This window comes from Crocodylus siamensis, chromosome 5 (genome assembly GCF_052110815.1).
Source record: "Crocodylus siamensis isolate JL-2025a chromosome 5, ASM5211081v1, whole genome shotgun sequence".
NCBI lineage: Eukaryota > Metazoa > Chordata > Crocodylia > Crocodylidae > Crocodylus > Crocodylus siamensis.
This window is the reverse complement of record NC_143399.1, coordinates 7,866,979-7,892,998: the sequence shown is the minus strand read 5'-3', so window position 1 is coordinate 7,892,998 and position 26,020 is coordinate 7,866,979. Positions and strand designations below refer to the sequence as shown.

The 26,020-nt window shown below is 42.4% G+C and overlaps 1 protein-coding gene across 1 annotated transcript in view; it reads left to right on the top strand.

Annotated features, from left to right (window-relative positions):
• FAF1 (Fas associated factor 1) overlaps positions 1 to 26,020 on the top strand; it is a 301,437-nt gene that overhangs the window by 239,005 nt on the left and 36,412 nt on the right. The window contains exons 14-15 of the mRNA XM_090047052.1: positions 5,728 to 5,864; positions 10,548 to 10,636. Coding sequence (XP_089903178.1) covers positions 5,728 to 5,864; positions 10,548 to 10,636 — 226 coding nt within the window. The remainder of the gene's footprint in view (positions 1 to 5,727; positions 5,865 to 10,547; positions 10,637 to 26,020) is intronic.

Below are 26,020 nucleotides of genomic sequence, written 5' to 3'. Positions count from 1 at the left end.
TCAGTTTTCCTTAATCCTTTTTCTGAAAAGATCAAACTTGTTGCTCTTCTTCATTCGTTTACTCTTCTGCCAGTGTTTACACTCCTTTGCTTCTTCCCACTGGCTAAGTAGAGACAGTCACAAAGCCCCGGGGTGAATCAATTCAATCTTCACAGGTTAGTCTAAGCTGTGTAGATTGAACTGATAAGCAAGTGAACAAACATTCACTTTTGATCCCAGAAATTCAGCCACATGACTGCAGTGGCTCAGACCAGAAGTGGGGAGGGGAGAGGGTGCTACAGCATGCCCCCCAGCTTAGCTAGAGCAGACAGCTTGGGCCAAGGCTAGCTCACCCACTGTGCGGGGGGAGAAGGGTTGCAGGGAAAGTGCATAGCATCCTAGGATGCTGGGGGACTGTGTGTTGATTTGAATCTGGAGGGCATCTAGGATAGAAGTTTAATAAAACTGATTTAATCTAAATCAGTTAAATCAGATATTACATCCACCTAGGTTTATCATAAACCAGTCTCAGCAATTTTGAAAGCAGTTTATGTGCACTGAATTTCTGTTGTGTTACAGATTTGAACCAGTTTCTGATCACTTATACCAGTTTATATGCAATTTCTGTCCCTAGCCACTGGGTGCATCTATGTGTTCAATTAATTTGAAGCAATAAACTCCAGACCAGTTTGAACTGGAGTAAACTATAGGCCTGTGTGAAGCAGCAAGTATTCAATTCGGCTTCAGATTCGGCCAGTTCAGAGGGACAGTAATTTGATTCAGTGATTTGATTCACTGTCTTGATTTTGATTTGGCCGATTTCAGATTTGGAGATTTGGCCACTGAATCAGGGTGAATCTCCTCTGAATTGAACAGGCAGTCTTGGTGGTGAGAGTGTGGTGGTGGTGAGTGGGGCCCCACCCCCTGCCCACTCCCCAAGCCTCTCCCATGGCTCCCTCACCCAGCTGCAGCGCCCTGGCATATTAAAAAAAAAAAAGAAAAAGGAAATAAAAGCCCCGCACTCACCAGCTGTAGCAGTAGTGATTGGGGCCTCTGGGGACTCATGATAGAGCCCCACCACTCAGCATGGGGCAGTGGGGATAGGTCCCTCCTGCCTGGCACCTGTGCAGCAGCTGTTGTATCATGCAGGTGCAGTGCGGCATGGCAGGGCACTGTGGTGCTCTGCGCCCTGTCTGGGAGCTGGGGCTACTCGGGTTGAGCACTGCCGGACCCCAGATGACTGCTGGAACCACCCCCTCTGTGATGTGACAGCTGCTGTGCAGGTGCTAGGCAGGAGGGGGTGATCCTTGCGCTGCGCCAAGGGGACTCTGCCACAAGCCCACAGAGGCCATGATCATTGCTGCTGCAGCTGGTGGGTACGGGGCTTTTTAAGTGCCCAGATACTGGGGCTAGGTGGGGCAGCCATGGAGGGTGCTGGGGGAGCAGGTGGGAGGTGGGGCTGGATGGGGGGGCACTCAGGAGGGCTGGGGGAACTGGCAGGGGATGGGGCCAGGCGAGGTTCCCCCCATGGTCCCCTCCCCACTCCTCCAGCCCCCCCCACCCCTTACTTATGGGCATGGAGCCCAGGTCCAGCTCCCTGCAGCGGTGAGCAGGGACCGCCCAAATCTCCAAATCAATTTGGAGGCTTCTGATTCGATTCAGACCTTTTTAATGGGTCTCCTGATTCTATTTGGATTCGGAAATTTGGCCCCCCGAATCGGGCCGAATCTCCTCTGAATTGAATCAGCCACTGAAGCTTTGCACAGCCTTAGTAAACTACGCTGAGGCGCAGTGTCTACACGTGTTTAATCGCAGTTAATTACCCTCCTGTAAGATAGTAGTGTCCTCAACAGTACTATCTTACAGTGGCATTAATTAGTTTACTGTGGTTTAATACTGTTGCATGTGTAGATGGTAATGCTTTACTCTGAAGCTAATTGGTTTACTGTGCAGTTAAATGCATGTGTAGACATGGCCCCTATGTAAAAGTTTGGAGTATTTTGTTCTATCTAAATAGTAGAGAAGAGGGAGGAAGAGGGCAGTGGTATAAGAGAAAATTATTTATAGTGCCAGCGAAATAGGATTTGGTAATGAAGTGACTTCTTTGAGTTAAGAATAGAAAGAATTAAAAGCAAAGAAGTTTGACAGTGCGGATCTGCTACAGTCTGACCTAAGGGAAAATGAAAGTTAATTACTTCTGGGCAAGCGTCTATGGTGCTCTTAACCACAGGGCATCAGATTCTTAGGAGGATTTCTGGTACCCATGTATCAATTGGAAGATCTTGTTCTACAAATGGAAGAGAAGTAATTGAGGGAAACCTCATATCTGAGGAATTAAGAAATCAGAATCTGGTGAAATAGGAGGAAATATTATATGTGGAAAAAGCCTACAAAATTGAAAAGAAGCTGTAAGGCCCAACAGAGAGCAGTACTTCTTTGAGTATAAATGCAAGAAGCAGACAGTGTGACTTCATAATGGACTGCTGAAATCCAAGGCTAAAGATTTCTTCTATAAATGAAAAAGAGAGAAAAGTCTGTAAAAACAATGAATTAGTGAAGTCTAAAAGGAAAGAAAATGGAAAAAAAATTGAATTAATACTAGCTCAAATTAAAAGACATGAAGGGCTAGAAGTATAAAAGGAGCAATTGAACTGAAGAAATTGTAACTTCTCTCCATAGTAAAATAAAAGAAATACATGCTAGAGAGTGACTGTTAACCAAGTAATTCAGAATCATTAACTAGGTTATGTTTCTGTGGGTGAGTGCTCCTTAGTATAGAGAGCATTATACAATTTGAGGGGTTAGATAAAAGATCAGTGCCTCATATGCAGTGTTATGTTCCACTTAGCTTCAACTTTTTCTTGTTTTCATTCCATTTTAAGTTGTTTAATTAAGAAATCAAGGAGGGATCTGTTTGTAAGAGTGGGGATCTATTTTGGTGTGTGTCATTAGAGAAGAGAGGTGCTTACTTGTAATTGTTCTCTGAAGACATATGTCTTCAGTTCATTATTCATCTGTCTCTGGACCCTAAAGTTCTGTAGTTGCACCACTTTATTATTCAAATAAATGGGACAGTGATGTGGGGAGAGGAACTATTTCACTTCCCAAAAAGCAAGTGGTGGTACTAGAAGCTGACATTTCATTTAAAGAGCCAGCACAAGAAGTCCCCTTTTTGAAATCAGCATTTTTAGATCTTTTACATTTCTTTAACAAACATTTCCTACTGTGATCCTCCAGGAGCAGAGACCCCAAGAGTCATGACCTGTAGTGCTGGGTAATGTTAGGGAGCTTTACGCAATGTTATTTCTCCCCTGGAAAAGCTTCAAACTATTTGAGAAATATTTTAATTCACTAAAGTATCCACATCATTCAGGATCCTATGTATACAAACCTCACTTCTGTAATCAATATAGAGCACACTTGCATGAAAAATAGCCAGGCATCTATTTTGTGTCTCTTGCTTTGCTGTGGAATGGATAAAGAACCATTAAGCTCCTGCAGGTAAGAGTGTAAAAGGACTAGTGGCGTATGGAGTCCAACTACCTCTAAACCAGTTTCTATAGTATATTTTCTTCTAATGTTCTATAAATTTCTACGCCTTTTGTAGTGAAATTACATTGACTGGGAAAGTGCTCAAAATTCTTAATACAAGTCCCTGTCAGGAAGATGTCCATGACAACTTCAATTTCTGTTTTCTTGATTTCAGCTCCCTGCTACTGGCCTGTCCCTCGGGGAGTTCAGTCCTGACCCCATGAAGCCAGTTTGTCCCAGGGTCTTGCCATTGACTTCCATGGAGTCAGGATTTCGTTTCAGGAATCCCACACTTCAGAAATTCCTCTCCTCAGTGTTCTCAGGTCCCCTTTGCTATATCTTAATGAACTATATGTCTTCAGCTTTAGTTATTTCTAATTAATCAATCCCTGCAGCCCTTGAGGGTTTATGTTAATCTTAACTGAGCTCCTTTCAGTTAGCAAATACCATTCTGGTAACATGGTATCAGAGTTTGATGTAGTATTTCAGCTCGCCAGCATTCATCAGAAATCGGAAATGGTACTGTTCAGGTTATTGATCTATTTGGCTGATGGTTGTAGAAGACATCCAATTCATAATACTCACGTAATCCAGTAGTGTGAAAACGGTAAATTGTGTCCGGTTTGGGTATATGTGTTCTGTGACTTAGTCTGACAATTTTAACGTGGTTTCTAACAAGTAGTTCTTTCTATATCCCGTGGTAATGCTGGAATGCAATAAAGTAGAAAACCTGGATAATAAAAGGGTAATTACATTTCTCCACCAGAAATACGTTTTTGTGACTTAAAATGTTTAATAGTCACATCCTGCTTATTACTGCCAAACTACAGGATGCCCTTCATATTATGGATATGTTACAACAGAAGTTATGTCTAAGGTTTTTCTGGGTTTTTTTCATACTTTGGGAAAGTCCCTAATCTCTCAAGTCCAGTTTTATAATCATGGGCCTTCTCAGTTTCTAACCCAATTTCTGGATGATTTTATTAGCTAGAAATATATTGATTTTCAAATGAAATGTTTTGAATTTGTTTTGGATTTTGATATCAAGTGATTCTGAGCACATGACATTCTAATGCAGTTTATCTTTTCAAATAGATTTGCCTCCTAATGCGTGTGACAACAGGACTTTGCTCATCAGTTAGAGCATACATTTCAGAGCAGTTGTTACCTAAAATATTATCATAAGGCATAAGAAAACACACGATTTAAGTTGCCTTTCATGAACATAATTAAGAATTAATAAGCCTGTACCAGTGGCTAGTCCTTGGAATTTCCACTGTTTTGCCTTTTGTGACCTGTGTTATTAAAAGTCCATTATTTTTACAGACTTTATTAAATTGGATCTTATTAAAGCATTCTATATTTGCATTTGGTCTTTCATAATTCATTATTATTATGACATTTACTTTTTACCATCAGATCTGAAAACATATCATAAGCTACCCTTTTCTCTTGAAAGAAATGCTAATTTCAAACAGTCCTCTAATGGAAGAGAAAAGCTTTATCAGTTTTTTCATTTATTCAAGATCGTGTTAAGAATACTAATGCTAGACTTCTGTATGCTAATATCTAAGAGCTTTTTTGGTCAAAAGCTTAGAATTATTGTTTTTAGACTACACTGCTAAGTAAGAAACTGGAGGGGGTACTACTCCGAAAGAAAATACAGTTCTAAAGTACAGATCTTGAATGTTATGACTGATGAAAACATTTTGCTAATCTTTCATTATTAACGTGACATTATTAACTAATCATCATTGTGATTTTTATATGAGTAATAGCAATGTTATACTTCATTCACAGTACTATACCTAACTGGTTTCTCTTAATCCACTTTGTGTGAAGTTTTTTTTATTGTGGGAGTTTTTCCTTCCTTTGTATTGTTTGCAGCACAGTTTACTAGATGAGCAGAAAAATGGAATTTCTTCATCAAATAAGTCACTGTCTGCCAGTTAGAATGTATTGTAATGTCTCCCATGTGGTGCATCTCCTATTTGTAAGCATGCTTTTTGTGATTGAGTTTGGAGGGATAAAGTGCTCTACAACTGAACAGAGCAGCCTAGTTTTTAAGCAGTAAATTCTACTCAAGTAAATGGGCACATTTCACTATTTTTAAGGGAAGAGATGTGTATAATTTATTAACCAAACAGTTTCTTTAGGTTACACTGGGTTTTTAAAGGCACTGCAATGTACATTTATATTGTTTTTCTGTATTTTTAGGTTTCTGACAATGTGCACTAGACACTTCGGTAGCGTTGTGGCCCAAACAATTCGAACTCAGAAGACAGATCAGTTTCCACTTTTCCTTATTATTATGGGGAAACGATCATCTAATGAGGTGTTGAATGTAATACAAGGTATAGTTCTTGATTTATATTGAGGACATTTCTTATTTTGATACTGAAACTGGTAGAAGACATCTTTGCTATCAGCTCTTAGTTTCTATCTTTGCTCTTAGCTTCTTTTCAAAAAATAACTTGTGGTGACAGATTAATATGTTACAGAAATGAAAAGAGCCGTCTCACTAAATACATGTTTAATGAAACGAAATGTTTAAATAGTCCTGATTGTAATAACGATCATAGTTTAGGCTTGTTCTTTTAAAATGAATAACATAAATAATTTGAGTTAAGATGTCTAACATAGGAGCTAAGCTTCTAAACCCGTTACTGTTGTTTTCAAAAGTGCTGAACTGTCTTGGACCTCACCTGTAGTTTTAAGGATTGTTAAAACAATCGTAGGTCTCCTGCAGGGGTATTACGCAAAGGATGGCGCACAAGGCTTTTGGGCACAAAGTGGCCTTCCTTAGGTCTGGGTCAGAAGTGGACATGGCAGTGGTTCTCAACCTTTTTAAACTCAAGGTACGCTCCGTAAATTTTGTGAATTGAGAGGCAACCCATTTTAAAACATAATTTATGCCAGTGCTTACCTCCTTGCAGGGGGCCAGGCAGGGGCCAGAGCCTACACTTGTCTGCTTATCTCCTCCACCTGGTTTATCTCCTCCCACCTCATGACATTTTTCAAAGGGTCTCACAGCACCCCAGGGTGCCCCAGCACCTTGGTTGAGAGTCACTGAGGTGCAGCCTAAGGTAGAACTCCAAGTCAACCTCATGGGGAAATGGAAGTGGTCACTTAAGAAGGAAAATGGGAAGTAAATCTTTGGGATAAAGAGAGTGTAACAGAGATAGGCACAGACCAAGTAAAGAACAGTTGAAATAGGTATACAATTATGTAAAGGAATGAGACCATTAAAAAGGAGAATGGCCATTTTTTCCTTTACAAAATGGGGTTAAACAAAAGTAATTGTTCCACTTCATATACAGTATAGGCCAGTGGTTTTCAATCTTTTTTTGTAAGTGGACCCCCAGTGGTGTCCTTTTGAATAAATGTACCTGGGGGAGGGGGGCGTGGTGCAAGGCCAGATGGCGAACGGGGGGAGGACGGGGTGGTAAGTGGTGGCAGTGCGGCGCCTGTGCAGCTTGCAAAAGTGCACCGCTGCTCTCGCCCTGGCCTGGCCCGGCCCTGCTCCCTTGAGGCAGTGGCGCTCCACCCCTGCCCCCCCGCATACCTCCTGGCACCTTTCAAAGTACCCCCAGGGATATGCATACCCCTGGTTGATGACCCCTGGAATAGGCTGTATCTGCTTCTTTCCCACACCTGAAAATGGGCACCTTGTTCCTGCAGGCTTATCTAACATCCCTCCTGACTATATAGCTGGGCCAATGAGAAATAGTACCAAACAAATCCTGATTCTCAAGCTACTCAGGTGAGGAAGGTTTGTGAGATGGGACTCTTGGACTGTCTTCATAGAATCAATGAGTGGGAAGGGACCTAGACAGATCATCTAGTCCGACCCCCTGCCACGGGCAGAAAGGAGCACTGGGGGTGGCAGGGGTCATAAGACCCCAGCCAGGTGCCTGTCCAGTCTCCTCTTGAAGATTTCCAGGGAAGGTGAGAGCACCACCTCTCTGGGAAGCCTGTTCCAGGCTCTGGCCACCCTAATAGTGAAGTAGTTCTTCCTAATACCTAACCTCAACCTATCCTCCCTCAGCTTGTGGCCATTGTTCCTGGTGACTGCAAGGGGGGCCCAGGTGAACAGATTTTCCCCGAGTCCCTGCTGCTGGCCCCTGATAAGGTTGTAGGCAGCCACAAGATCCTGCCTCAGTCTTCTCTTGCGGAGACTGAAGAGATTCAGGTCCCTCGGCCTCTCCTCATAGGGCTGGCCACGGAGGCCCTCAACCATGCGAGTGGCCTCCTCTGGACCCTCTCCAGGTTCCCCACAACCCTCCTGAAGTGCAGCACCCAGAACTGGATGCAGGACTCCAGCTGCGGCCTGACCAGCGCCGCATAGAGGGGGAGCAAGACCTCTCTGGACCTGTTAGCGATGCCCCTGTTGATGCAGGACAGGGTGCGGTTGGCTCTGCCTATTGCTTCGTCGCACTGGTGACTCGTATACATCCTGGAGTCAATCCTGACTCCAAGATCTCTCTCTGCCTCTGTGCTGCTGAGAGGCTCAGCCCCTAACCTATAACCATAATGCTGGTTCCCTCTCCCCAGGTGCAGCACCCTGCACTTGTCCTTGTTGAACCTCATCCTGTTCAGATCCGCCCACTTCTCCAACCTATCCAGGTCTGCCTGGATGCGGTCCCTGTCTGCCGGTGTATTCACTTTACCCCCCAGCTTGGTGTCATCAGCAAACTTGAACAGGGTGCTCTCCACACCCTCGTCCAGGTCGCTAATGAAGATGTTGAACAGCACCGGCCCCAGGACCGAGCCCTGGGGACTCCGCTGCCCACACCCTCCCAGGTCGACATCGACCCGTCCACCACCACGCTCTGGGTGTGCTTCTGGAGCCAGTTTGCCACCCATGTGACCGTGCATTCATCAGTGCCGCAGCCCCTCAGCTCGCCCACCAGCACTGGGTGGGACACTGTGTTGAAGGCCATCTGGAAGTCCAAGAAGATGACATCGACTTCCTCCTTCACATCTAAGCTCTTTGTTACCTGGTCATAGAAAGAGACCAGGTTGGTCAGGCAGGATCGGCCTGGCACGAACCCATGCTGGTTATCCCTCAACATCACTTCCCCTGCAGGGCTCTCACAAATGTGGCCCTTGATAATTTTTTCAAAGACCTTCAAAGAAGTGAGGCTGACTGGCCTGTAGTTGCCAGGCTCTTCCTGCCTCCCCTTCTTGAAAATAGGGACCACACTGGCCCTTTTCCAGTCCTCAGGGACTTGGCCCGAGCACCAGGCGTCCTCAAACAGCCGTGCCAATGGCTCCGCAATGACACCAGCCAATTCCCTCAGCACCCACGGATGAAGGTCATCCGGGCCCTCCAGGTAATCCTTAACTAGGTCTGAACTAACAGTCGGGGAACTCGCATCCTTCCTGGGCCTCTCTATGCTGTCACCCGAGGGCACCCCATTGTCAGCAGACAGGAACACGGAGGCAAAGAACTTGTTGGAGAGTTCTGCCTTCTCTCGCGCGTCCATCACCATCTGCCCTGCCCTGCCCTGCCCTGCCCTGCCCTGCCCTGCCCTGCCCCGTAGGGGTCCAATGTTACCCCGAGACTTCTTCTTGCTACCTATATACTTGAAGAAGGACTTCTTGTTATCCTTAATCCTGGAAGCTAATCTAAGATCTTCAATACCTCCACAAATTAAAATGCATCAGAGTAGGACTCTTATCCTTTTTATTATTTCTTTTTCCCTTTAAGTGCTTTTATGAAGCTGTCTATATCTAGTTCTGTTCATTCTCGTTCTCTTATGGGTTTTTTGAACAGTTACTGTTGCTTTGCATAGATAGAGATGTTTGTCTGGGCAGCCACTGGACACTCTCATTATCTCTTCTTTTGGCAAAGTGGACAGATGAACTGTTCCTGTTAAAAAATCTCCAGTGCAGCTTCATTTGGCTAGAAATTTTCCTTTTTATCTGTGTGTGACCCTTCCCATTCAAGAAATCTGACTTCCAAATCCAAGTTTTCTGCCAAGTAGTGCATAGTTTATCTCCACTGAAGACAAAAAAGTTAAATATATCTCTGCTTCATTAGTTCTAGTGTTTATTCCACACAAATAATTCTATAAATAGATTATTTACTCTGCCTTATAGACTCCACTTTGACAAAGTACTTTAATATGTATGTAACTTTAAGTCACAGTGAGTTATCCCATTTAAGTCAGTGGTACTTGTTTTCTTAAAAATTTAAATCTGCTTAATTTGTTGCATTGGAGGTATAATGAATACTAAGAATAATTATAAAATATTCCAAATTATTCCACTTAATTGGGGTATAAATGTTATTCTTTGTAGTTTTTCCTTTCTTCTTTCTTTGTTTGTTTTCTTTTCTTTTTTTTCTTTTTCCTAATAGCTTCATAAACTTTAAGATGCTAATCTAGCACCCTCCTCAAATAAGCTTATAATACTATTAAAACTCTTAAGTTTTCATACGGAGTAAATACACTGAAGAAAAAATAAGCAGCCCCTGCTAAAGACTAGTTATAACTGTAAGAAAAAATATTCTGATTATACAAGTAGATTGATTGTAGGCATTCAAAATGCTGGTTTCCCCAGATTTTATTCTTGTACTTTCTGAAATCAAGTCATGGATAGAAGCTTAATGGTGAGGCTTGTAATTACTCTAACTAGGAAAATATTTAGATCTACCCAAAAATGTAAGGTGTGTGTGTGAGACAGAGAGAAAGAGAGAGTCTCAGACACCATCCTTTTCTCTCATCAGTGATGAAAATATCAGTTGAAAAAGTAAAAGGCACAGCCACTTAGCACAAAAATAGATACCCATGTTTGGAGAACGTAAAATTTCAGCCTGCGTTTGCACTAGTCAAGATTTGCTGGTAGAACATTTTAAAACATTGAAAAACTTCAATAAAAGGCAAATTAAAAACAATCTAATGAGATATTAGCATTTTCTAATCTGCCATATTTTAAACTCTCGTTATTCCTTATGGATTAATTCTAGGATGACTTTCCATTTTTTAATAACTTTAATAATATGAAGTTCAGCTATCTTCCTTTGTTGCTAGGTAACACAACAGTGGATGAGCTAATGATGAGACTGATGGCTGCAATGGAGATCTTCAGTGCCCAGCAGCAGGAAGACATAAAGGATGAGGTGAGAGTTGAAAGTTACTACAAACACCCAATGGACTGAGGAGGATGGCAAATGCAAAGATAAACTAAAGTTTTTAAGCTGGTAAAGTTTGTTACTTTGTGTTTTAGTGTTTTCTTTTCATCACAGGAGGGAAAAATAGTCTGGTTTACCTATTTAGATCCCTGCAATTTGTTCATCTTGGATATGTCTGTCATTGTCAAGGCCCATGTTTAGATTATAAGTAACGTTTTGTTTTATTTTTAGTGGCATAATACTAAATTAAGGTGACCATACCAGGAAATGTTAAGTATAAACTCTCTGTATTTTAAAGTCACAGATAGAAAACAAAAATCATTTGATTTGCTTATATGCGTATCTATTAAAAGAGCCAAATACTTGGTTTGAAAAGCAGTCTTAAAAATAGACCTGTGAGCTGCCATGAAACACTACTTCAGACAAAACAAAATGTAAGCCATGAATGAATTTTAGAAAAATGGTCAGTGTTTCAGTTGCATAGAAGTAGACACAAACCAAATATACAGTATGGAGATGTTTATCTGTTATTCTGTAAATTGAGTGGCATTTTGAAGTAATGAAGTACTTAGTTAGGAATTTATAATAATAGGAGTGTTGCCATTCAAGATTATTGTTATCCTGGTATATAGACATTGATTGACAATAATTCACTAAATGCATTTTTCACATTTAAGTCTTGTGTCTCATTAGTACCAGATTTACTGATTATGTTGTATAATAATATGAAAGCACTCTATCTGCATGTGTATTTCACAGTTCATTTTTTGTCTTCATTTATGTTCCCCATAACTAATTGGTAAAGATATTGACTTTAATTCCTTTAATACTGAACACAAATTTTAATATGAGGGTTACAAGAAAAATCCAAGGCGTAATATAATTGAATTTTTATTGCATTTTAACTGCAAGATGTAAGGGTTTGTTTTTTTTAATTGCCAGCATAAGAAGTTAAAAATCAGGTCACATGTAAGAGTACTAAGGAAGACTGAGGTCTAAAAACTGTACTAAACTGTTTAGTAGGTCAAGTCTAGACTTTATATCATCTAAGCATGTAAGCACAAACAGTTACTATAAGGTTGCATCACAGATTTTAAAATTAGAACATTGTCTTGTGCCTTTGATTAAAATCAGACCAACAAATTGGTTTGATGGGCCTGTACTCCCTTTTTTCATTTAAGCAAAAAAGATTCTGTGCCTGCCTGCTAATTACAACAGATGCTGAGAAATCCACCTCCTGCTGAAAACTCACCAGTACCTTAACATTTCTAGATTTCTGGCACTGAAAGAAGATGGGATTTATATTGTCACTCATGTTTATGCCTATTTGGCAGAATAACCATATGTGATAAAATTGTCATACTTAGAACAAGAACTGCAAATGCACTAATGTATTTGTGGAGTAATATTAACATTGAAAGAGATATAAAACAAAGTGTATTTAAGATTGCAACAGATCATCATATGACATTTGTTTATTTAAGATGTGTAAGAGATTCCCTGGGAGTCATGTGTAGAGGACCGTATATAGCACAGTACCAACCGTACAGCAAAGCCAGTTTGGACATTGTAACTATTGTGTTTTTGAAGTTTTTAAGATGAATGGTATGAGGTGTAAAACATTGCTTTTTTTATGGCAGCTTTTAACACACAATTTCCAGAAGTTTTTGGCTGTTTTTATGTTAATCCTCTGGCTTTCCAGAACTCTGGTTTGCATGCATGTTGAACCCATTTTCAGAAGCTTCTGACTTTACCAAAATTAAACTGTTGAGACTGAAATGTCTTATCCCAGATGACTAGCTAAGGCTGAACTTTTTTGAAAAAATTCAGCTAAAAGTTAGGTGATTTCCTAGAATAAGGTTAGGGGGTGTGTGTACACATGTGCTTTAATCTGCATTAAAGCATCGCAAAAAACCATGTACTTCTGCTAATGCGCATTAAAATAGGCTAATGTGCCCTCTTCTAGTACCTCACAATGGAGGTACTGATTTTAATACTCATTAGCAAAATCACATTAATGAACATGTAGACACAACCAGGGGAGCATATGTTTGTTCCATCTGTCTTAAAAGACTTCTTATAATCATATAATGGAGAAGCTCTAGCACCTCCCTGTTTTGGCAGGAAGTTGTCCTTTGTCAGTGATGTGCCTTTTGCCCTTTCTCTAGAAATTTGTTTTAATTTGCTCAAGGTAAAAGGCTCTGAAAAATCTCAGTTCACACACATTTGAAAGGTTTGCTAGACCTTGGCAGCTCAATTCTCTGGAGCTTCTGTCTGTGCTGAGCGTGCTCCATTCCCTGTCAGTTTGTGTGGTGCCTGGACTGCACGTGCACCATCTCCACACAGGGACTGAGCATCCAGCGGCTGGGACTGAGCAGGACTGTCCCTGCAATGAAGAGGTAGAGGGATATTGGACAAGGAGTGCAGTGGAGAGTAAGGGACATGAGCAGGATTGGGTAGAAGGAAGAGACAGAGACAGGAACAAGTAGGGGGAAGAGGCAAGAGTCATGATGTAGGGAGATGGGGAGGAGCAAGGATCATGGGCAGAAGTTGGGGACAGGAACAGGAGACTGGGTTACGGTCAGGGAGGTTGGAGGCAGTTGAGTGTGGTGGGGTTTGGAAGAAAGTCCAGAGGGGTAGTAGAAGCTAAATGGGGTGTGGCAGATGAAAAGGTGGCACAAAAGCTTGAGGAGGGTGAGCAGAAGGGCCTGTAAGCACTGCAGCATGACCCTCCCCACCCCTGGCAAAATCCTGAAATTGAGTCAAGGAGTTCCAGAGGTCTCTGTTCCTTTGCTCTTTAGAATATAGCTATGGTGGGCCTGAAATGTGTTTCTCCATCCTGGGGATCCAAACTCCTCTCTGCATCTGAAGAAAACAGTTTGTTTTGGACAGTGCTTTCTCCCATTCCTTTTAGGTTTCCACATCATTGTGAATTGGGGTGGCTCTTGGTCCTGTTTTATGCTGGACTGTCCTGTTTTTAAACCCTTTGTTCCTTCTCCATTTCTAAATGAGGAATGGATTGTGAAAGGTCCTGTTTTTTCAGTTCATTGGTAGAAGTATTTGTCAGTCATCTGTCCTCACGATTCAATTGGCTGTGCTTAAAGGTAGGGTGGTACACCGCTAGGAGGAACAGGGTTTGGGGAAAGCCAGGAAGGGAGGGACAGGGGGTGGCCTTTGTAGTGGCCCCACCCTTTACTGCTGATTGGCCACGAGGCCTGGTGCCCCCCCCCCCACATTGGATGGGGAGGCAGCAGCTCCGCCCCCACTGTAAAGGGGGGTCAGTTTCCCCTACTCACCAAGTGAACATCCTGTATTCTGGGCATGTGTCAGTGGCCACCCTATTGTAAACAGTGCTGGTGTATTTTCATGAGTGTGTGTGTGTGTTAGATTCTTCCTGGAGATTGTAGTCGACTCATTCTTGAAAATACTTGGTAAACACTGGGGGCAAATTTACACATACTGTAGATTTAACTTGGATCACCATAAAAAGGATCACCATTGACCTTTGCAGTAGGAAGTAAAATGTAAAAGAGTAGTATGTGAAGGTGTTTTTCCAGGAAGGGAGTATGTAAGAAGTAGAGTGTACATTATGTACTTAACAGAAGGTGTTGGCATGAGAAACAAAATATTGTCTTTTTGTGGTTTGCTACATAACATGTAACATTCTTATAAATCATGTCCACGACAACTCATTCTGTTTAAACATCCACGCTTTTTTCTCCTCTTTTGGAGATCTTAGTGTAGTTACATGCCTTTATCTTTTTTTTTCCCCCCCAGATGTCACAGTTGCAAACAGGATACAGATTCCGGTTTCTGTTACTGTTTTCTTAATGGCAACCATAAGTCTTCATAAAACCACAAGAAGATAAATATAAAAATCTTTTGTATTTAAAAAAGCCAGCAGCATAGTTTTATTATGAACAGGGACTCTCTTTTTTTTGTGCATGTGAGAACTGGAAATAAGTTCCTGTAATTAATAACATAATTTTACTATTGAAACAGTGCATAAAATTAAACTTTACTTTTCCAGTGGATGCATATAAAAAGCATAACACAGATGTTATGTATCATTTGCTAGTGGTCTTCCATTATAGGACAATTGCCTGATAATACAGTTAGCTAATGGAGTTACTTTACCTAAACTGACAGAGGTGTGCGCTCTGGGATTGAATACATCCATTCAAGACCCACCTGATGAGCACTAGGGCTGTGCGAAGCTTTGATAGCCAATTCAATTTGGAAGAGGTTCGGCCCAATTCAGGGAAACCAATTAAAAGCTCTGAATCGATTTGAAGCATCCAAATCAATTCAGAAAAGCTTCGGAAAAGATTCAGCTGCTTTGGAGATTTGGTCACAGACTAAACAGGCATCTGGTAAGTCTGTTGGGGTTGGGGGAGTAGGGAAGGAAGGAGCGTGGGGGAGGGAGGGATTGGGGCTGGGACTGGGACTACCTGCTCAGCCGGGGCAGGGGGGCATGGAATGCGGGTGCAGCAGTGCTGGGAGTGGGGGCTCTGCCCTGCTGTTGCTTGCCCAGCTGGGGGAGCAGGGGCAGGATGTGGGCATGGCTTGCTGCAGGCAGAGGGGGCAAGCAGCAGCCGGGCATATCCCCTGCTCCCAGCACTGCCGCGCCCGCACCCCATGCCCTGCCGCACCAGCTGACAAGCGGCAGCAGGGCATAGCCCCTGCTCCCACAGCTGATGTGAGCGTGGTAGTTCTGGGAACAGGGGCTATGCCCTGCTGCCGCCTGGAGCGAGTCGCACCTACATCATGCCCCTCCCCTGTGCCAGCTGGGCAAGCAAAACATAGCCCCCGCCCCAAGTGCTACTGCACCTGCATCCCATGCTGCTGGCTGGCAAGCAGCCGCAGCACCTGCTCCCCTCCCCCCCACTCCCTCGTGCCGGCTGGCAGGTGGTGGCAGCACCCGTCCTGCCACTCCGGCTGCCAAGTGGCAACAGGGCATAGCCTCTGCTCCCAGCACTGATGCAGGCGTGGCAGGACTGGGAGCAAGGGCTATACCTTGCTGCTGCCTGGAGCAAGCCACTCCCACTTTGCACCCCCCTCTCTGTGCCAGCTAGGCTAGGTGGGGCTTGGGGCTGGGCAGGGCATCCATGGGGGCTTCTCCCACAGCTCCCCCTGCCTGGGCAGAGGCAGGCATAGCTGGAGTAACCACAGGAAAAGCCCCCATGGCTGAACTTCCCGGTCCCAGCTTCCTGGCACTTAAAAAAAAAAAAAAAAAAAAAAAAAAAAAAAAAAAAAAAAAAAGCCCTGCTCTCATCGACTTTGGCAGCGGTGATCAGGGCCTCTGAGGGCTTGTGGCAGAGTCCCCCTGTGCATTGGGGGGCAGCAGGGATTGCCCCCCTTCACCTGGCACCCACGTGGCAGCTGCCCTTTGGTGTGGGTGCAGCACAGCTTGGCAGGGCGCTGCACGCTGTCTGAGAGCTGTGGTGGCTGTAGTGGTCAGCCAGAGCCTGGCACTGCTCAGCCCCAGAGGCCCCAGCTCCCAGACAGAGCACAACACCCTGCTGAGCTGCCTTGCACCTGTGCCATGGGGCAACTATTGCATGGGTGCCAGGTGGGGGGGGGTGATCCCCATTGCCCCACGCTGCACGGGGGGGGCTCAGCCATGAGCCCTCAAAGGCCCTGATCCCCACTGCTGCAGCTGGTGAGTGCAGGGGGGGGTTGTTTTTTTTAAGTGCCAGGAGGCTAGGGCCAGGCGGGGGCTGGGTGGCTGGTAAAGGCAGCCATGGGGGCTTCTCCCGTGGCTCCCCCCACCTGGGGAGAGGCAGGCACAGCCGGAGAAGTTGGGGAGAACATGTAGCCGCGCAGCTGTGCCTGTCTCTCCCCGGCAGGTCCAGATCAGCCCCCAGTCTCCGATTCTGATTTGGTCATATAGAACGGGGGGGGGGCGGGAACAGACAGTGATTGGAATCACCAAATCGAATCACCGTCCTCCAAATTGGCCAAATCCAAATCCTAATCGAATGCTTCCCTATTCGCACAGGCCTAATAACCACCTCTCCTTCAGTGACCATCGTCTGATCTTGGCCATGGGCTGTTTAGCACTACAGTACAGTCTTATGCCACCTGAGTAAAAGTTGGCAATGGTAATACTGTTAGCCAAACCTTGGCTTTAGTATCAGTGGATTAATTAAATGTACTGGCTCTGCTTCATAGGGTTTATGAGAGTGATTTGAGAGCTTATTTTTAATGTCAAGTGTGAAAAATCTCACCATGTGGTTAGTGAATTGGATTTCACTTCTGTGTGTTTGTTTACATTTGTGCCATTGATTAATTTTTTTCCTACATAATCTCAAAAGAATCACCTGACAGAAAATGAAAATGTATTTCATATGTTTGTATCTGCCGGCATGGTGATTGGATATGCCTGTCACAGGGGTGCACTCAGCAGTTTGATAGCTGTAAAGTGGGTTGCCCCTTGCTGAGCTGATCCTTTCTGGGCATCTTCTCTTCCCCTTTCCTTACTTTCTCCACAGGGCAGCCAGCTCTGTCTGCCTGGCCGCCTCTTTTCCAGGTCTCCACCACACTCGTGCAGGTAGCCAGGCACCATACCGTTTCTTATTTTGTAATGCTTTAATCTAGAAGCCACCCCTAGCCTTAAGAGGCTTTAAGGTCCACCTGATTCTTTTGGGCCTCAATGCAGCTGTCCCATCATTATCATACTGTCCAGCCATCGTGCTGTCCTGTCCCTCGCAACTGCTTCTGCTACTGAATTGGCCACATTACTGTGTAACAGAGTAATAGAGCACGATCAGCACCACACCGTTACTGGGTAACAAGGCAGATCCCATAAAGAAGTAGCCAGCAGGAGATAGCAGTGTCAACCACAACAGGGGACCAGCAACAGCAAGTCAAGGGGAAGAGGATTGACTGGAGTAAGCGGTGGTGATCAGGCTGTCACCGTTATAGCCCTTTCTAAGGAGCCCCAGATCAAGTTGCAGCAAGGGGAGTTCAAGGTGCAGCAAGGGAAGTTTTAGATTAGATATTAGGAAAGCAGTTTTCACTGGGAAGTAGTAAAGCACTGGAACAGATTACCCAGAGAGGTGGTGGAGTCTCCATCCTTGGAGGTTTTGAAGACCCAGCTAGACAAGACCTTGGCTGGGATGATCTAGTTGGTGATGGACCTGCTTTTAGCAGGACTAGATGACCTCCTGAGGTCCCTTCCAACCCTAATTTTTCTGTGCTTCTAAGCCTTTAGTTTGTGTATGAGAGGTTAGGTCAGTGGATGGGTACAGATATAAACACAGGCAATGCCAAGTAATTTCTCTTTATAACTCAGTTTCTGTCCCTTCCTTACCTACCCGGTAGACAAGGATTGTAGGGTGAAAAGCCCCCCGATACAAGGACTTACAAGCATGTTCCCACACCAGAGGAGGCTGCTGAGTCATAAAGAAAGATTCAAGCCAAAGGGCATCCATCACCAACCACTGGTGAACAACTTTATGCTTTTTCAGGAGATCTGTAGGAATCATGCTAATGGGTGCCGCACTAGTGAAGTCATGAACCAGTTCATATTACTAGCTGTTCTAGTCATGCCCTCTCCTTGGACATGATGCCTGCTTTTGAAACTAAATTTAGGCCCCTCAGGAAAAAGGAGATACTGTGGCCTCCACATCAGTGCAGTCATTTTCGGAGGGTTTTCTGCCCTTTGTAAATGCATCTTGAAATGGAGATGGCACAGCATCTGTCACTGCAGACCAGGAAATGAATTGGGACTTCTCAGCAGCCTGAGATTCCTAGGGGTGCACTACACCCCTTTATCCTAAAATGTTACTAGCTAACACTGAGCTGGGAAAAGTGAAAAAAAGAGGAGGGAGGCAATCATTTTAATGTCTTGTTCTTGGGGAATGTACAGTGGATAAAAAAAAAAAAGTGTCCACGGCTGCTTTGTTTACGTTTGTTGGCTCTGTATTTGACTGTTAAATGATCATTTCAGCATCGCATGATAGTCAAGACTGGAATCTGAATTTGTCACACGTGAAACTAATGAGAAGAGATCTGTGATTAAATACTGGCATGACAATGCAACACACCTGTTGTGAGCCTATCCTAAACATTTGTCTTTTCTTGCCCGAGGAGGAGGCTTCTCAATGGATTACAGTAACACTTTTTGACAAGCTTATACAGGGTGGAGTTCCCATGTAATGACAGGGCTCATTTGATGATATCTCAGTAATGCATTCTTTTTATTTTTGCTGTCAACATTTATTACTGTAAAAGCATTGACTGTTACACAGCTGGTCCAACTTGTCCGCATTTGATTTAAGTAACTGTAGGTCTAACCTAATGTTTATTTTTCTAGTTATGCAACATTAGTGTTCTTGCTTTTGGATTAGACTTCAAGGTATGTGTGCATACATAGTATACCCATAATGCTTGAAAAAGCTCTTTATTTTTACAAATCCGAATTAAAACCTTCTATTCACTTTAAATTGCCCTCAACTGACATACTGCTTTTACTCTTGAGAAAACTGACAGATGCAGAAATTTAAAATGGAAGAGCTGTTGTAAAGACATTAAAATTGAAACTAAACCAGATGAAAAAGTAGCTGTGTAAAGTCCAAGGCAGTCACTTGACCATAGGTATTGTTTTCTCTGTATGTTGCAAGAATTTGAGAGAAAATCTATATTTGATTTTCAACTCATTTTGGATGGGAATTAAAAAATATATGTAAAAAGAAGCCAAAAAATCCCCTTAATTTCACAACAGCGACTGTTAATAGGAATGCAATTTATATGTGCATCCATCCACAAAATGTTTTTAAAACAGTGATTTATGACAGACACTAATGTGCCATTGTCATAACTTTGCACTGAGTGTCCTACCTCAACATCACCACTCCTGCAGCAAAAAAAAAAAAAAAGAATAGTGGTCCACGTTAACTACTAACCTGGAATTGTCAGGGCTCCAAATGTCCTTTGCAAAGCTATCTGAGCAGTCTTTTCTCCTTCTACAATATCATTCATTTGAATTAATAGCAAACCATGCTCCCCTTCTCACAGGTTTCTCTAGACAAATAGGACTTTTGACATAAGAGCACCCTAACAGATGGCAGTAACTCCCTCTAGTTTCCAGCTACTGGTACTTTGCCTCCTTCCTTTTCTCTGTTGAAGTTTGTGATATAACATTCAGTCCACTGAGGAAAACTGCAGTAAAACTACACTAATTGATATTTTGCTAATCCATCACCTTCCTGACTTGCCTACTCCATCTCTCTTCACTTCTTAGAAAAAATGTAATTGTATTCTGCAGTTAGGGCTTATATCGCAAAAGAGAGGAAGGATTTAGCCTTGGTGAAATGACACGCTAATATGCTGCTACTAGTTTCCTAACTAGCTCGTTCACAGCACTGCGTTATGGCATGTTGACATACCTTACGTGCCCCCCGAGCTAAGTTTTCTTCAATAAAGTTATGCAGGTTCCTAATGCTCTGTGACTGCACATACCCAGAGCGTGTCGCCATCCTAACAAAGTAGGCTGAGGTACCTCTCTCATGCTTAAGATGGACAAAATGAGCATTTAAAAGCTGGTTTGATTTACAGAATAGGCACTCCTATGATTGAATTCCTTGAGAGCACCCAGTCCAACTTGTGTACCCTAGGCAGGCCTATCATGAATTGAGAGCATTGAGTTCAACAGAAAGCCCAGTGGCTATGTCCAATTTCATTCTAAAACATGATGGAGAAGGAGATGGTGGTGATCCTGCCCACCTTTTGTAGCGGTTAGAGGTCTCATCCAGAAAGTGGAGACCTCGGTGCCCTCCTCATCCGGAGTTTCAAACCCTCTATTTTCACTTCCCGATGATGGCTAGAAAATGGTATTTAGAGGTTTGGTTTTGGGAATTGGCTTGTAGATATGTATTGGAACAATGGTCCAGGGCAACAGCAAGGATTAATTGATTTCTAAAAGCCTGTTTGTTACAAAGTTTCTTTCCAGCCCCACTGTGTCTGACACAGACAAGCAGCAAGCATAGGCTTGGAAATTGAAGGTATGTACCACATTCTTCCTTAACATGAGATGAGGGACTCCGCTGTGTTGGCCAGGGTACAGTGCCCTGTTGCAGAGCCCTTGGGATTTCTGGTTTTGGGGAATAGACCGAAGTAGGAGGCCCAGTAAAAGCCCAGATTAGGATGTGTGTATGTAATGGCTTTATGAAATAAAGGAATATGCTGTCAGGGCAGAACTTGGGCAGTATGGTGACCACAGAAAGACCAATCAACAATGCCCAGGAATTAGTCACCAAGGGGGAGAGAATACAAAAAGAGGAATTTCAGAGTGGCAAAGGGTCCCCAAGAAGGGAACCTGAGGCCACTATGGACAGATAGTCTACCACCAGCCTGTCTCACCACTGGAGGGAGGTGGGCCTCTGGCTTTGACCTCCAGGGGACTGACGTCTGACATTCAAGAGAGAACCTCAGAGCGAAGCTCATGTACTGGCCAGACGGACCTTGTCTCTCTGAACCCTGGGACTGGTAGATATAGAATTGTTTGCATTATTCTTATCTGCTATCACTGTGTATCAATAAAATTCACCTATTGTTGAATGGAGGGATCGCTGTTGGTCTGCAGGTTTGCATCTGGCCGGAACAAGGTCATAAATCTAGTGCTAGCACCAAGACAGTGTCCTGACTATCAGGCCGAAGCCTTACCCTTCCTCTTGAAGTCATCATGCAACAGGAATGCTGCCTTTTTATTCTGATATCTTCTAATGCCAACTCTAAAATCTGCCATTGACCACAGTAACTACCTTCTCACACCCGACTTCCCCTTTTGAGTAAAATGCTGTCTCATCTCCTCAGATCTTTCTTGTACAAGACTGTTCAGCTTCAACATTTTCAAACGCCTTGGTTGCCATGAAGCAAAGTTGTTATTTTTTCTCCTGGTTTAGTACTCTGTAATAAGCTTTGTCAGAGGATTTCCCTCTTAAAGAACCAACAGCTCAAATATTTGGAAAGACCACATAAAACAAATGATCAGCATTAAGTGGTTATTTTGGTCCCACATACTAGTTATAATACATGTCAGCTCATGTACGAGTTGAATGTTATAAGAACTGGATTCATTTGTGTGATTCTCATATATATATAAAACACATTTTACGTACACTTCTGTATCTTGTGAGCACCCCATCACTTGTGTTTAAGTTATACAATAAGCTAGTCTGTCATCTTCAGTGGATCAAACTAATGCCTCCACTGCACAGGTTTGGTTAGACAAACAGGGTGTTTTTCTTCATCACTCCCATGAATAGCCTTGAGCATTTGCAAGTTTTAACTTCAGGAGTGGTTCAGTGAAATCAAGCGTCTTTCAAATAAATATTCAGCATTTGTAAATATACATTTTTTTTATTGTAACTGCCACTTTCTGGCTTAACTCCTCAGAGGCAGGTCTATTAGTTTTGATGCTCTATGCAAACCTGCAGCTCATGGTCACCCACTTGGTAACTTCCGTGTGTGCAAGTGGCCCAGGTAACTTCAGTGCAGAATCAATATCTAGAGTTAAATCTTGCCGCCTTACTTAAAAAACATGGGAGAGCTGAAGTTAGAAGAAAAAAGAAGTCTTCAGTAATATGTCTGATTTTTCCACTATATCGTTTATCACCATCGGGGCCGAGTTTTGCAGTCCTGTATTCAGTTGATCAGACTGAAGTTTCACCCTTGTCTAGTATCCTGTCTCTGACCATGGCTGTTTAAACAGGTATGGTCTTCCAGTGTTGCCAGTAGGCCATCTGCTTTTGAAGGTATGGAGAGGTAGGGCAATCATGTGGAGTCTCACTGCCCCAATTCTGCTGCTTCCCAGTCTCATCCCCCTCAACATCCTGACTCCTTGTGTGAGCTCCTCCATTTCTTTCTTCTGAAGGTTGGAGACTGACAATGAGGAGCAAACATCCATGCAACTTGACAGGGTCTCTTTTTCATTCGAACATCTCTAAATCCTTTCTCCTCTGCCATCTGATTATTTGCTTCTATCTCTTTCCGCGCACATCCTCACAGTCTCACCCTCTTTTTTTTCTTCTGTGCTCTTCTTTCCTTCTTGCCATTGTCTCCTGTCACCATAATATGTTTTTTAAAGCTCTAATAATGTTTGCCATCTCCACTTGGATCCACTTTGCTTGTAGATTGTGTCCTTTTTCTAGCTCACCGTTTGTGCTGTATAAATACACGGATCATAAATTCATGAAAGGAAAGCAGGGATCTTTCTTTGTCAGTCATGTGAGCTCATCCACAGGTAGAATTTAGCCATAGAAGGCCGTGTGTATGAGGAAAAAGGGTTTTTTTTCTTTTTCTAATAATTGTAGGTTTCATTCAGTTTCTTTGTATGGAAATCCTTGCATGCTTGCCCTTTTTATTTTGCTGCATGCAGAATAATGTGCCTGCACTGACTTCCATAGAATCATCTTGAAAAACCTTGATCCAGATAAATTAAATACATTTTATGAATGCCGAATTTTGTTTTTCATTCAACAACATGATGGGACTTTGTGTCAGATTAAGCTTTTGATAGGATAAGAGAACTTATTTCTTTTTAAATGTATTCACAAAAGAATGTCAGGGCCAGAAAAGTTCAGTTCTCCATGAAACAAATATTTATTCTAAAATCTTGACAGTTAAATTCTACCTGAGTTTAAAAATAAAACAGATACTTAATCAACCTTTTTCCTTACAAAAAAGAAGCAATGTTAACAGTAGAAGATCATAGGAAAGTAGGGCTGGAAGAGACGTCCTGAAGTCACCTAGTCCAGCCCACTGCTCAAAGCAGGCTACCCCTGACTAAGCCGTCCTAGCCGAGTGTCTGTCTAACCTGATCTGGCAGATCTTCAAGGATGGAGATTCCCAGCTTCTCTAGGTAATGCTTGACCACTCTCCTATCATCAGAAAATTTCTCCTAATCTCTAGCCTAAATTTGCCCTCCAGAGGCCACAAAGAAAATCCACCTTTGTCCTCTCTGTAATTGCCCTTTAGGTATTTAAAGCTGTTATCAAATACCCCTTTGGTCTTCTCTTCTCCAAGCTAATACCCATAGTTCTTTCAGCCTTTCGTCGTGAGTCCTCTTTTGCAGGCCTGTAATCATGTTTGTTCTGCATTGGGCTTTTTCCAAACTGCCCACATCCTTCTTGAAGTGTGGGACCAAAAGCTGGGCCCCACACTTACCCCAGCCCTGGCTAGAATTGAATCAAAAGCTTCAGTTTCACTATCATCTTTATATTTTAAAAATATTTCTCCTTCTTGCACTCAAGCTGACAATTAAATATTTTGTTATATCGTCAGTCTGACACCAGGTTAATAGTATAATGACTTGTTGGCATTGGATAATATAACATTTCTGAGTGACAGCTGAAGAGTGGGAAATTCCAGGATCTATACTTCATACTCTAATGGTTAGCTTTGTGAAGAGTGCAGTAATTTCCCAATCTACTTTTGTATAGGTACAGGGCTGTTTTGTTGCTTGCTTAATACAATTGTCATTAATATGTCTAAAGAAATGGCTTGCTTTTTTTAGCTTTTGCCATGACAGATGCCATGCCGACTCAAAAATATATGAATAGCCCGTGTTTCACTTATGTGAGCTTATACAGCATGTGTGTATATGATACTAATTGTAACAGTAATGATCTCTGGCATGAAGTTAGATCACATTTTAAGAACTTATTTGCACATTTTTTGTTAGACAAATTGCCAGCGTTCTAGTTTTGCCAACAGCTTTATGTGAACAATATCGTTAGTCTGCTGTCAGGGAAGTGAATTGTCACTTGCTTTCCAGTGACCTGTGAAGCTCTTAGCGAGCATATCTTGAAAAACTGTATTTAATTAATTACAGTGCAAAATGGAGTAATGTTTGATTATTAAAACGCTCCTTAAAATGCTGGAACAAAACATGTTAAAAGTACACTTTCTGTTGTACGTGGAACTTCCTACTACACCAGTAATTATAAATACAACAATGATTTGATTGAATTAAAACTGATCTGAAGCAAGTATAAAGATATTACATGGACATATTGGTTTATGATTTTCAGATTTACTCGCAAGAAATCTCATTCTCAAATGTACAAAAAAGCAAACTGCTCAGTGAAACAGACATATTTATAGGCAAATTCTGCCCCCTTTTCACTGATCTCAGAAGGAGTTGTGTTAATGAAATTGTCTGGAACGTGGTCTTTTCACAAGTGGTTTTTTTTTTTAATATTGTATATATAAAGTAACATTTTAGCAAATTAATTTTAAATTCTAGTTTTCAAAATAGAACAAAATCAGGGTTAGCCATACCTTGATTTTCAGAAATTTCAGCTTAAAATTTTAAGTTTTTAAAAATGGGTGCCATTTTTCTTGTAATTTTCAGTCTGAAAAAAAGACCTGGTTGTTACTCTGTGCTCAGTTATAAAAACAAATGCATTGTTCAGACCTGGCAAGAGTCCCATATTTCTCAGTCCACTCTTGCTGAGAGAGTGAGGGAGAGAAACCTCCCAGTGAAATACCCACCACAGGAGACAGAAGCCCATGTGTTCTTAGTTCAGCTTTTCTACTAATTGGTAGTAATATGGTTGTGCAGTTAATAACCTTGTTATTGACCAAGGCCTTGACACCTACCCAATGTAGTGAGTAATTTTAATTCCTCCTGCCCATTTGACAAAGCAACTGAAAAGTTGCAGAAGGTCTCTTCTGAGACTAGAACATGGGTATCTGATATGACGGCTCTCATCTATCTTCCCACATGGCCTGTCTTTCAGAGAAAATGAGACAAATGCATGTGTCTGCCTATGGGCAAGTTAGCACAACTTTGGATATGGGCAGTTGAATCTGTAAAGAATCAGACTTGAAAACTGAGTGCTCCCTTTTGGACTTATGCATAGTTAATAGTTCATTCACATTCTGTTTCTCTTGCACTAGGAGGGAGTTATTTCCCAGTAGTAACGGGAAGATACTTGAAAATATATATACAATACAAAACGGAATATTTTATTCATATTCATTTTTATAAAACATTTAGTTAAAATCTAAATTTGGCACCTACAAGTGTCCACATGACTTCTCTTTAAGAAGCAATGGAGATTTTCTAAAAATTAAAATGGTGTTTTTTATAACTTGCTGTATTGCTGTTTGTGTCATTTGACCTGGGAGTTTAATTTCTAGTGATCTCATACACCTATTGTGTGGCCTTGAGTACAGTGTGGTTCATCTGTGCCTGAGTTCCCTGTAAAATAGAGATGACATTTTCCACTCTCACAGAAGTATTGTGAAATGAAATCATGTTCATGAAGTGTTCCAACTGCTTTGGGGTTTCACAAAACACATGTCAACTAAATTACTTTTTCTTTATTAGATGAAAAATAATTATGTAAGAATAGCGTTTAT